We start from the raw sequence: 13,316 nt of genomic DNA, 5'->3' as shown, positions 1-13,316 counted from the left end.
CCATCCACCAACTGGGGAAGGACTGAGGAGTTGGCATTCGATGGGCATTGATTCTTTGACATCACTGTGACCTCTTCCACATCCGCTCAGCTGCCAGCTGACCCTTCTTTTTTTTAGTGCCGATCTTTTTTATTTTTGACTTTTTTCAAATTATCACTGTGCATGTTTATTGTATACATAATTTAAAAAAATAAAAAAGAATGAAGAAAAAATATCTTACCACCAAGACATACCTACTGTTGATAATTTGCTAAGTTTCCTCCTAATCTTTTTGAGAATGTATGTATCTATTTTCATAAATACCAAATTATTTGTGCAGTTTTTCACTCTGCATTTTCACTCACTTTTATATGATAAGCACCTTTCCATTTTATGACTGTTTCTTCAAAGATATTATTTTTAATGGTTGTATTAGTGTATTATGTAAATATACTTATTTGAGCAGTTATTTCCTGTATGACCTTGAGCAAGTTACTTAACCTTTGATGTCTCAGTGTTCTGTTTTGTATAATGGGGGTAATAATAGAATTTCCTTTATAGGATTAGTGTAAGAAATGAAGGAGTAAATAGATATACAGTACTTAGAACAGTGCTTGGCATAGAGTGAACATTAAATAAATGCTTATTTATTTTCATTATTATTGTTATCATGGTTTTGTACAAATGCATATTTGGCTGAATTTTTTTAATTATTTTTTGTAATAAATTACTATAAGGAGAATTACTAGTCAAGGAGTATTGACATTTTAAAGCTCTTAATTTGTGTGGTCAGATAGCCCTCTAGCAAGGCTGTTCTAATTTACATTTCTAGCGGGGTATGAGGTGCCTATTTCTTTAAATCTCTCAGATGTTAGTTATTTTACTTTTCACCAAGAGATAACCTTAAGCATCTATAATGTCCTTGAGCCTCTCTGTCTACATTAGAACTCAAAGCTGGAGCTTCTCCCAGCTGTTCTCAGACAGATTGACTTTGGGTTTAGAAATTTATCCTGGTTTCTTTTGTGTTTGTTTGCTTAATCCAAATGAAGAGTCTCTGTTGTTTAATAGGTAAGTTTAACCCTTTAACATTTATTGCGATTTTCCTACTTATTATGCTTTTTGTTTTTGGGTAGAGGATTCCACAGGCCACCAACCCCACAGATATTTGTGAGGTGCTGACCTAGAATCTCTGGGGTCTGTTCCAGAAACCACTCAGATTGAGGACCCCCGGGTACAATGGCGGCGGGAGCAGGAGCACATGCTGAAGGATTACCTGGTGGTGGCCCAGGAAGCCCTGAGTGCCCAGAAGGAGATCTACCAGGTGAAGCAACAGCGCCTGGAGCTTGCACAGCAGGAGTATCAGCAGCTGCATGCCGTCTGGGAGCACAAGCTGGGCTCCCAGGTCAGCTGTGAGTACCTCCCACCGCCAGCACCCCACCAACACCCTACAGGGAGGAGGGAATGAGCACACTGAGTACATCCTGGATTGCCTCTCACTGCTTCTCAGATCTGCCTATTTTCTTTCATCTCCACTCTTGTCCAAACCACCATCCTCTCTACTGCTATTCCTACTCCTACTTGTGCCTTGCAGTGATTCATTTGCCATTTTCATTCCATTTCCTTTTGTTCATTTGTAATCATCTCGGAATGCCAGTCAGGTTACGTATCTCCCTGTTTCAGACCCATCAGTGGCTGTGGGGAGTGAGGAATTCTTGTTTAATGGGTAGAGTTTCATGTTGGGAAGATGAAAAAGTTCTGGAAATGGATGGTGGTGATGGTTGCACAACAATATGAATGTATTTAATGCCCTGCACTGTACACTTAAAAATGGTTAAAGTGGTAAATTTTTTTATGTATGTATTACCATGATTTTTTTTCCCCCTGAGGAGGATTCGCCCTGAGCTAACATCTCCTGCCAATCTTCCTCTATTTTGTATGTGGGTCACCACTCCAGCATGGCCATGAGTGGTGTAGGTCCACGCCTGGGAGCTAAACCCCAGCTGCTGAAGCAGAGTGTGCTGAACTTAACTACTACACCACCAGGGCTGGCCCCCATAATTTAAAAAAGAAAAAAAAAACCTTTAGTGGCTTCCCAGCACCCTTTCCATGGCCAACACAGACCTGTGTGATGTGGCCCCTGCTGGCCACTTCCACCTCATCTCATGCTCTCATTCGCTAGGCTCCAGATGCACCAGGGCTCTCCCTTCTGCTCCCCTAGCCTGCCCTGCACCTTTCCACCTCAGGGCCTTTGTACTTGCTGCTCCCCTGCGAAGAATGCTTTTTTATTGATCCATTTGCTCAGCTGGCTCCTTCTCACCCTCCCAGTCTCACCTCTCAGGTCATCTCCTCTGAGAGGCTTGCATCTGATAACTATCAACAGACTCCTTTCCCCGGCATTAGCTGCTGTAATGTTCTCTCTTTATTTTCCACATACCATGTGTCACGATGCATCTGCTTATATGTCTGTTGGTATTTCCTCCACTAGAACGTAGACTTTCTAAGGCAGGGGCTCCCATCTTCCTTGTTTACCCTGAGGTCTGCAGAAGGGGAAGAGGCATGCAGTTTTTGTGGTGGCGTCCTTCATTTCCAGTGCAGTTCAGTGCCAGGACTGTAGCTGTCAGGGACCCCACCAGCCTTTTCCAGTGTGTTGGGGTCCTTTATCTTTTACCATTATTTCTAATCACCAGTCCTTTCCTGTGTTTGTTAAGTGCTTACTACATGCCAGGCACTCTGCTATGGTCTACGTATGCTATTTCAGTTAATCCTCATAACAATTCTATGGGTAAGTACGCTTAACATCCCCCTTTCACAGATAATCAAACTGAGGCTGACAGGGGATTGATAACTTGCCCAGGCTCTTACAGCTGGTGAGAGGCACGAATAAGTTGCAGATTCATTCCGTCTTTCCCCCAGTGTTTTCAGTGTGAGCCAGGGAGCCAGCATTAGGCCATGGAGTCAGGGTGTCTGTGGCTTGGCAGGGTCACTGGACACTCCTCCTGTGTGAAGTCCTCACTTTGAGAAGTTCAGTTTGCCAGGAAGACAGGGACAAATCTTGCGAGGTTGCTCACTGCCCCAGCCCTACCCTTTTCCTTGGCAACTCAAGAAAACCCCCAGAGTCTCAGATTATAAGAAAGAACTGTATTACACTCATTAGCTATTTCTGGGTCAAATAACGTCCTAGAGAGTGTCATGAGGGTTTTAGTGCTTAATCTGTCTTAGTCAGCTCAGGCTGCCATAACACAATACCATAGATGGAGTGGCTTAAACAACAAAAATGTATTTTCCCACAGTTCTGGAGACTGGAAGTCCAGGATCAGGATGCCAGCACGGCCTGGTTCTGGTGAGAGCCCTCTTCCTGGCTGGCAGACGGCCAACTTCTCACTGTTCATCATATGGCAGAGAGAGAGACAGCAAGCTCTCTGGTGTCTCTTATAAGGGCGCTAATCCCATCATGAAGGCCCCACCCGCATGACCTCATGTAAACCTGATTACCTCCTAGAGGCCTCATCTCCAAATACCATCACGTTGGGAGTTAGGGCTTCCAGATATGAATTTAGGGGGAGACAATTCAGTCCATACCGTTGTCCTTACCACAGCCCTGGAAGGGAGATATTATGGTCCCTAGTGAAACAGATATGAAGAGGTGAAGTGGTTTTTTTTCCTCTCTAAATTCCCACAGTCTGAAAACATGACAAGAGTATATAAAAACAAACCTTTCTGGTTTTTTTTTTTTTGCGGGGAGTGGGGGGGACAGTGGCAGGATGTTTACATGGATCCAAAGTATCACCCACAAATCACTTACTAATTTCAGAGGGTAAAAATGTGTTTTCACACCAGAGAAAGCTGCAGCCACCACTTTACACAGGTATTAAATTAGCATCACCAATAATGAGACACACTGACTTCGAGCGCCTTCTGATGTGAGGCAATAGGGACACGATGGAGGACTCTTGGCAAAAATGTTTACTCTCAATCGAATCGCGAAGAAATAGCCAGACAAATCCATAATGTGGCATATCCTACAAGATAATTGGCCTGGACTCTTAAAAAAAATGCTGTAAAAAAACAAAAAGAGGGGAGACTGTTCTAGACTAAAAAAAACCTAAAGAGGCATAAACCCCATGAAGTGTTTGCACCTTGATTAGAGCCTGGATGCAGGGGGAAGCAGCCATAAATGACATTCTCAAGCAACTGGAGAATATTCTTAGGTGTGATAATGATGTTGTGGGTTTGAGAAGAATGTCCTTGTTCTTAAGACATCCTTGTGGCATCACGTCTGCAACTTAATTCCAAAAAAGGTCCGGGGGGGAAACGTGATAAAACTATTTCACTTTGGGTGTCAGTCCAAGTGAGCAGATCAGTAGATGTCGATGACACCTTGACAGACATTGAATACAGTATAGGTTTTCATCTTTTGCCATCATTTCCAATAACGATTCACTGAGGGCTTATTATGAACCAGGCATCCTGCTGAGAGAAAGAATTGGAGTGGAAGGAGGAATAGATAGAACAGATGTGGGCAAATGTTAAAAATGATTGGATCTAGGTGAAGGATATATCAATATTCCTTATACTATACTTTCAAATTTTCTGTGGGTATAAAGTTTCCAAAATAAAAGGGCAGCGTGGGGAAAAGAGTCAGGCCTGCAGAAATGAATCATTTCTATGGAGAAGCACTGTGGTGGGAGGTGGCAGTCACTGGACTCTGAAGTCAGAGGTCTGGGTTCAAGTCTCCGTTCCAGTATTTCTAACCACGTCCTCTTGGGGACGTACCTTATGTTTAAATATGGAAATGTTAATACTACTGTCATCTCACGGGTCCATGTCGCGTTTCTCTGCCTCAGCACTGCTGACATTTTGGGCTGGATAAGTCTTCCTTGTGGGGCTGCCCTGTATACTGTGCCATGTTCAGCAGCATCCTTGGTCTCTACCCACTGGATGCCAGTAGTACCCCCCACCCCGAGGTGTAACAACCAAAAATGTCTCCAGACATTGCCAAATGTGCTCTAGGTGGGCAAAAGTGCCCCTATTCAAAAACTACTAGTCTAGGTAAAATACTTAACACAATTCCTTTAGAACGTACTAGTGTTCTTGGCATGAAACACATTGCACAATATTTTGAGAGTGTGGACTCTGGAGCCAGACTGCTAAGGTCCAAATGCAGAATATGCAACTTGCTAGCTGTGTAACCTTGCACAAGTTGAGCCACTTCTCTCTGCCTCACATTCTTTATCTATAAAATTGATGTAATAGGAGCTGGCCCAGTGGCATAGCGGTTAAGTTCACACCCTCTACTTTGGCAGCCTGGGGTTTGCCAGTTCAGATCCCCAGCGTGGACCTACACACTGTGTATCAAGCCATGCTGTGGCAGGCATCCCACGTGTAAAATAGGGGAAGATGGGCACGGATGTTAGCTCCGGGACAATCTTCCTCAGCAAAAAGAGGAGGATTGGTGGTGGATGTTAGCTCAGGGCTAATCTTCCTCAAAAAACAAAAATACATTAAAATTGATGTAATGATAGTGTGTCCTTCATTGGGGTTTTATGGGGCTTAAATTAATTAACAAATATAAAGCACTTGGAATAGTACTTGTCACATTCTTGAGCTCTTAATAAGTAATAATAATTATTTGATATTGTTCATTGGCATTGTAAATGACAAAGATTTTTTCTTTTTGCTGAGGAAGATTCTCCCTGAGCTAACATCTGTGACAGTCTTCCTCTATTTTGTATGTCGGTTGCCACCACAGCATGGCCACCAACAAGTGGTGTAGGTCCGTGCCCAGGGAAAGAACCTAGGCCACCAAAGCGGAGCATGCCAAACTTAACTGCTAGGCCATGGGGCTGGCCCCAATGATGAAGGTTTTTAACAGATCCCTGGAAGCAATAAGAATAAATACATGATCAGTGGTAGGAAGGAAATGATGCAGTCCTGACATGTGACTCATGGACACTCCCAAGAGCTCCATCAGGCTCAAACACATCACCATTTTGAATGTTAAAGAACCTGCATTTGAAGGGACTGGGGTCATCTCAGATAACTGAGATCCAGGCCAGCCAGGAATTGGGGTGTCCCCAGCCCAAGCATCCCAGTTAAAGAGGCATGTCCCAGCCGCCTCATGACTTTCTTCAGGTTTTACAAGCCGGGTTGGCCTTCCAAGTCAAGCTGTCCAGCGTGTCGATGGACTGGTGAGGTCACATGCCTCCCTCGTAACTCAGCTGGCCTGCCAGGGCTTGTGAGAGCCTTGCCACCTGGCGTTGGCTGCTGTGGGGCCTGGCCACAGGTGGGGCTCTGCCCTGGGGATGGAGACTTTGTTGTCACCTCTGGTGCAATCTCCAGCTCCGTGGGAAGGAGAAGAGAACTCACATTCAATATGTACCTGTTATACTCCTGCAGGACAATGTGCTGGGCACTCTCCGTATGTTATTTAAAGTAACCTCCCACCCCCCCACTCACACACACACAATCCTGCGAGATGTTATTGTTCCCATTTTACAGATGAGACTGAGGCCCAGAGAGAGGAAGTGGCTTCCCCAGGGTCACACTGGTAAAAAATGCCAGCGCTAGCCTTTATACCCAGGAGTATGTGACCTCAAAGACAATTCTCCTAATCTAAGGCACCCAGTCAAATTCTAAGTTTCTGAGGCTACACTGGGGCCCTCCCATCCTCTGAAAGATGAGAGCTCAGGAGAGCCTCACCACGCTCCTTCCTCTCTCTAGGCCTTGGCTTCCCATTTGAAAAACAAATCACTGGCAGCTTTGTGGTTAAAAATGCCAGTTGAACCACCCGCGCGCTTTCACTCACTTCTAAAACTAAGAAAATATCAGATAAGAGATTTTTTTAAGGCATGCATGCACGGGGACAGGAAGACTTAGAGAAAAAAGTGTAGGAATAAAATCTGGAAGCTGGAAAACAGACGAACAGGTGGCAGCCTATCTGATAGACCTGAGAAAAACCAACACTCGACTCTACAGAAAGCACTTGCAGAAGCCTTGGGAACTGGAGGCAGCGGCCGTCTCTGGGAGTGGCAGTGAAGGGAAGAGGATCTCAAATGAAGAGAATTGGATGAAAGTTGTTTCTGAGACAGACCACCAGAGCTCCCCAAAGTGGTACAGCCAGGCATCTGTCCATCCTCAACCTGGCAAAAGACTGGAAGTTTATGTTTTGGAGAGAGTAAAAACAGAGTCTCTGGACTACAGGATACAAGGCAAGTTCAAAGTCAGGCCACACCATACTGAAATCATGGTGGTGAAGTGAACATGCACATACGGCCAGCCAACATGGACCACTTGGTTCTCAGAATGGTGCCAGGCTATTGCCCTCCAGGCTGGACAGTAGGACAGTCTGGGGAATCTGACCAGAGAAAAGAGATGTAAAGACACTGACAGGAATCCCAGATGAAACAGTCCAGCCAAATCATGTACCACGTAACCCACAGTCAATCATGTAACCCACAGTCAACAAGCTCCACTCCAGTCACCTTTTTGGACCCCCAACCTTAAATGTGAGCAGACAGCTGAGATTCCAGACATCTGAGAAAAGCCTCCAATGTGAAAAATAGAAATTAAAACAAACACATGGTGATAGGTGGCCTTGGAGGGAACACAGAATATGCACGGAGAAAAAAACATCGAGAGAAGTGACACAACCTTGAAACAACAACAGGGTGCTACACTTTATAAAAAGGAACCTTCGGGGAACACAAAAGAGCCTTTGGAAATTAAAATAGGATAGAAATGAAAAATCTATGAAGACTAGAAGGTAAAACTGAGGAAATCTTCTAAAAAGCAGAGCAAAAATACAATGAGATAGAAAAAAATAGAGCACCAGACCAGGAAATCTGAGTAATAAAAGTTCCAAATAGAGCAGAGGAAACAGAGGAGAAGAAGCATCAATTAGATAATTCAGAAAAATTTCCCGGAACTGATGGAGGAGAGTTTTTAGATTGAAAGGGCTCAGTGAGCACCCAACACAATGGATAAAACTCAACTCACACTAAGACATATTGTCATGCAACTTCAAACACTGGGAACGATTCAAGATCCTAAAAGCTTTCAGAGAAAAACCAGGTCACACAAAAATGATCAGGACTCGGGATAGCTCCGGGCTTCTCAACCAGAACCCTGGAAAGCTAAAAGACTGGAGAAATGCTGTCAAAATTTTAAGGAAAATCATTTCCGACCTGGAATTCTATGTCCAGTAGAACTACCTTTAATCAAGTATAGGGTAGAAAAAAGCTATTTTTAGACATGCAAGATTTCAAAACGTTTATTTCCTTCTAGGTTGCTTTCTCAGGAAGCTACTGGAAGTGATGTTCTCCCAAGATGAGAGGGTTGGCCACAGAGGGGAAGACATGGTGTTTAGGGAAGAAGAGAGAGGCAAGGAGGGGGTCTCGGGGCCAGCTGTGCAGAGACAGCAACTGGCTCACACCGAGGCCGGCACACGCCTGTGTGAGAGGGAGCTGAGAAGAGGAAACAGAACGTGTAGTGGCCTGGACCCCGCTAGAGGAGGTTTAGATAGCAGGCAGGGTGTGAGGTGGATTCGGTGATAAGTCTGTAGAAAGTAAGCAAGCATAAAAATGGCAACTATTGACTCTAGGAAAAACAAAACAGAACAACTGTGCTGGAAAGGAAAAGCGAGCACAAGCGGCTGCCCGCTTCTGCCTGGAATAGTGTTTACATAATGTGAACCCTGAAGATTGCTTTCACCAAAATGATGCTATCTGTCAGGAACATGGGGAAGCTGGGAGGGGTGCACGTGTGTGGTGTAGGGACTGGAGAAGGAAGGGCAGCGAAGTGAGTAAATAATGCCTAAAACTGAGAGAATCAGAAAGCAGCAATACACACATGTTACTGGGGACGTAGAGGTAAGAAGTTGGCTGAACACGTTGATGTGGTTCCCTTTGGGGGAATGAAATATGCAATAGGGGCCTATGGAATGCTCTGTTTTTATGGCAAACCTTGTACTTTGTTGGACTGTTAAACTGTGTTCATATATAACTTGAATAAAAGCTGAGAATAAAAAACTAAAATGGTGGGAACTCAAAGGCAGTCTCTAAGATCCTGTTCAAATATAAAATTCTTTTGGTGGAGGGGTCCTGAGGGGACACGGGCACAGAGGTAAAGCTGATGACCTGTTTCTTGATTGGGGTGCTGATTACTTGAGTGTGATTCTTTTGTGAAAATTTGTCAGGCTGCACACATGATTTGTGTACTTTTCCATGTGTATTCTGTACTTCGTAAGAAGTTTACTTAAAAAATAACAGGCTAATGTCCCATTTCAGCAGCTTTGGGTACAAACAGTCCATTTCACAGTAACACTCCAGAGGATGATAATAATTCAAGTCCCTGGTGGCCCAGCTGGCAGGAGTCCGTTCTTTTTTGGGTTCTTTTCCCCCAGGATTTCTAAGCATGCCCAAGGAATGCCTCTGCATTTCACGAATCAGCCCTGGCTTTGCTGGTCCCCACAGCCACCCTCTCCCTGTTAGGGTCAGGTCTTCCAATTTTTTATGAGCTCTTCCAGGCTGCTGCCACGCTCACCTTTACACTTCCCTGAATTGTGGACCCAAGTCCAGTGGCATGGCCTGATGAGCATGGTGGTTGGTGGGACGGGGGCGCTCACAGAATGAGCAACTCCCTTTTGGTGTGTATCCCTATCTTATTTCCACAGTGATAACTCTTTTTGTCTTTTCACCATGTTTTTACTATCAGTGGGTAACAAATAGTGTTAACTACCTTAAAATTTTGTTGAAAAGTGCCTATCTGGAGAATATGCTTAAGTCAGTGCCTCCAGCTATGTCTCCAATAAGGTCCCTCCCCGAAACCCCCGAGTCCAGCAAAGACCAGAGGAATTAGAATGCAGGAAATGAAAGCTTCGACTTGGAAACAAAACATCCCTGTGTCTGGAGTCGTTGTTCCATGTTCGTTCACAGCGAGGGCTCCAAGGCCCTCTTCACCCACGTGTTCCTGCCACTCATCTCTTCTGGTAAAGCCTGGCAGCCGCCACCACCACCATCATCATCATCATCATCATCGTCATCAACTCAGCAGAACTGCAAGGCTGCTTGTGGTGCAAAGCTTATTTTCTGTTATTATGCAGAGCAGTTTTATTTCTCTTTTCCCAAACTTCCCAATGTTATGTTTTAACTTTCCTTATACGTAATCAAAAGACTCATTCAAGTATTTTAACCAAATCTGAAGAGCAGCCTCCCCTTCACCACTGTCCCTTATACCTCCAGACACTGAAAATTGCCAGCAATCTTCAAATAAGCTTCTCTGTCCTCAGAAAAAGCCAGGTCCCAGCAGGTGGTCTTGCTACACATGGATAGGCAGTGTTCTGGTGATGGTAAGTGGGAAGGGGAGATGGCGAAGAAGCTCATACAGAGGCGTTAAGAACTCATGGGAGAAACACTTCTCTGGCCTCCCTGCGAAGAGTGACTGTGCTTTCCCTGAACAGCGGGGTTGTGTTTACTGTGAGGACACTAGGAATCTTATAGCGGGCACCATTCCCCCTCCACGTCGCCGGTTAGGAAGCTCAGAGCCAGGTACGTGGTGTCTCTGGGACAGAAGTGGGACCTGACAGTGTGCAATGAGCCCTAACCTCACACCTCTTACCACTTTGCTTTCTCATTTTAATTCTCCCTTTGTCTCATTTTCCTTGCTTTGAACGTATTTTTACTCAGTTTTGTTCATTTTTGTAAGCCTTAAAATCTTTTTTAAGACATAAATACTATTTTTAAGATACAGTATGATTACAACTACATGATAAAACTGTAGATAAACGCTGGAAGGCAAGTTGGAGAACAGATAATTGTATTGGAGTGATAGGCTTATAGGTAATTTATGTTCCTTTTCAAATGTACGTTAATATTGTGAAGTACAGTAAACAATATTTTTAGTAATTTTTTTCTGATTACGAAGTGTATGTTCGTATTATAAAATGTGGAAAAGACAATACAAAGATGAAAATTAATATTACAGTTAATACATTGCTTAGCGATGGGGTCATGTTCTGATAAATGCATCATTAGGCAATTTCATCGTTGTGTGAACATTATAGAGTATACTTAAACAAACGTAGGTTGTATAAGCTACCACACACCTGGGTTATATGGTCCTAATATTATGGAACCACCATCGTATATGCAGTGTGTTGTTGACCAAAACATCTTTAATGCAGCACATGGCTGCATTCATCACCCAGATCTCCAGATATCAGTGTTATCTGTTTGCTATATTTCTTTCCAGTCTTTTCTTAGATGCCTATGTGTGTCTATGTATTTTTTAACTGTATATTTTCCAAATTTGAATTATTCTTCATAGTTTTTTAACTGTTGTTTTCATGTAACAATAAGTTTTGGGCATTTTCTCTTGTTCAGTATTCTTCTGCACCATCATTTTAAGTTGCATAAGTTATATGGTCCCTATTTTATGCATAACCCATATTTATTTAACAGATCCCTCTTTGTTGGACATTTAGGTTGTTCCCCGTTAGTCATTTGTTTCTGGGTTTATCTAGATGGCCAAATAAGCCAACTTTGCAAAACTGTGTTTTTTCTACAGAATTTTCTTCTGCTTTTTCATTGCAGTGATCTCTGGTTCGTCATCCAGCTCTAAGTATGACCCCGAGATCCTGAAAGCTGAAATTGCCACTGCAAAATCCCGGGTAGGGGTTATCTGCCTATACTATTGACGGGGGTCACCCAGGCGGCCTTAGGCCACTAGCCCACGCATAAGACCAGAGCAGATGCTTTAGCTGTGTGGGGCCCAGTGCTGACAAATAAGATCCTAAATAACAGCTGTAGTAGCAGTAGTAGTCGTCGTCATAGTAACAGTAATGGTAACAGCAGCTACCATTTCACAGCCAATCACTATATACTAGGCATGGTGCTGAATGCTTCAAGAGTCTTATCTCTTTTCCTTGCAACAACCCCGTGAAATAGCTCCTGTCAGTATCTGCATTTTAGAGATGAGCCAACAGGCTTAGGTGAGCTAAGTAACTTGCCCAAGATCACAAGAGACTCAAGGCTTATTCCAAAGTTCTTAATGCAGTGTGCTACCTTCCTCCCTATTGCTTATTCTACATTATCTTATTTAATTATTTCATGATTACCTTAGGGGATAGATATTACTATTCCCGTTTCACCAACAGCATAGCAGTTAAGTGACTTGCTCAAGGTAAAGTCAGTATTTTGAAGACTGGTTTAGTTAAACTTCAAGTAGGTTCTACAAACTCAGATGCCTGCCAGGAAATGTAAAAAGGGGAAGTGGGCTGGGGGGTGAGGCAATAGGGAGTAGTGAGGACTGTGTAACCTAGAGAGGTATGTTCTGTCTAAAGGGGTGGTTGAATTTTAGCCCTACCCTATTGTGGCCATCCTGGAATGTGGGCTTAGTGTTGGCACATCTTCAAGTATTTTTAGAAGAGAACCATATATCTAGGCTCACTATATGAAGTCTCTCAATATTTAATTATTAGCAACTAATTTTTGGAAAGTTAATAACACTGCAAGACAAAGAAAGCATTCCTGCAGGTTGGACCTGGCTCCCAGGCCGTGACTTGCCTCTGAAGTCACTGTATTACCTCTCGCCTCCCTGCACAGCACTCCCATACCCATTACCTGCTTTAGGTAATGCACAGCCCTGGGAATTGCCATTCTCCTCATCTGTCAGAACAGCAAAGGGAAGCGCAGAGAGATGAGATGGCTTAAGAGAGGGCAGCCATCTAGGCAGCAGGAAGGCCAAGCTCTATCCCAGGTCAGCCAGCTCCCATCCACTTCCTGTTTCCCTGTAGTGACGCCAGGCTAGGAATGACCTGCAGGACAGCCAGGCTGGGATGCCAACTGAATGGGCAGCTATAGAGACCAAGGCAACATCAATGAGGGGAGGGGGTTATGACCAATGTGACCTAAGGGATGTTGACCTGAGTCATTATGCAGGGGCAGTAAGTGGGGGGCTCTGGGTTCCCTCTTTGGGGAGAAGGCAGCCTGCAGCTCAATATCAGCCTCTGACCTAGCCCCACATGTGGTCTCCTGTATGCCAGGTCAACAAGCTGAAGAGAGAGATGGTTCACCTCCAGCAGGAGCTACAGTTCAAAGAGCGTGGCTTTCAGACCCTGAAGACGTAAGTCCACCCTGGTGCAGAGTGTGGGCAGAGTTCCCCTCCTGCTCCCGCTCTCTCTCTTTCAGTCTCTTTCCTCCCTTCTCAAAATGTGGCTCCCTAATCGTTGGATTCCAGTTCCATTCCTCTGGCATTTACTGAAGATACTGTCACCCAAGGTTGAGATTTAGAAAGAGAAAAGAGGAATCATTTCAGATCATGGAGTTCTCATCGTCCTCTGA

The 13,316-nt window shown here is 44.2% G+C and overlaps 1 protein-coding gene across 3 annotated transcripts in view; it reads left to right on the top strand.

Annotated features, from left to right (window-relative positions):
• Positions 1-13,316, top strand: part of WWC1 (WW and C2 domain containing 1) — a 158,290-nt gene that overhangs the window by 82,360 nt on the left and 62,614 nt on the right. For 2 of the 3 annotated variants that reach the window (XM_044777690.2, XM_044777691.2), the window contains 3 exons: positions 1,185-1,388; positions 11,568-11,644; positions 13,019-13,098. In XM_044777690.2, coding sequence (XP_044633625.1) covers positions 1,185-1,388; positions 11,568-11,644; positions 13,019-13,098 — 361 coding nt within the window. The remainder of the gene's footprint in view (positions 1-1,184; positions 1,389-11,567; positions 11,645-13,018; positions 13,099-13,316) is intronic. The other variant, XM_044777692.2, reaches the window with a different exon arrangement.

The sequence above is a fragment of the Equus asinus genome, chromosome 9 (genome assembly GCF_041296235.1).
Source record: "Equus asinus isolate D_3611 breed Donkey chromosome 9, EquAss-T2T_v2, whole genome shotgun sequence".
NCBI classification, from domain to species: domain Eukaryota; kingdom Metazoa; phylum Chordata; class Mammalia; order Perissodactyla; family Equidae; genus Equus; species Equus asinus.
The sequence above is the reverse complement of the archived record's forward strand: the minus strand, read 5'-3'. Positions and strand labels throughout refer to the sequence as shown.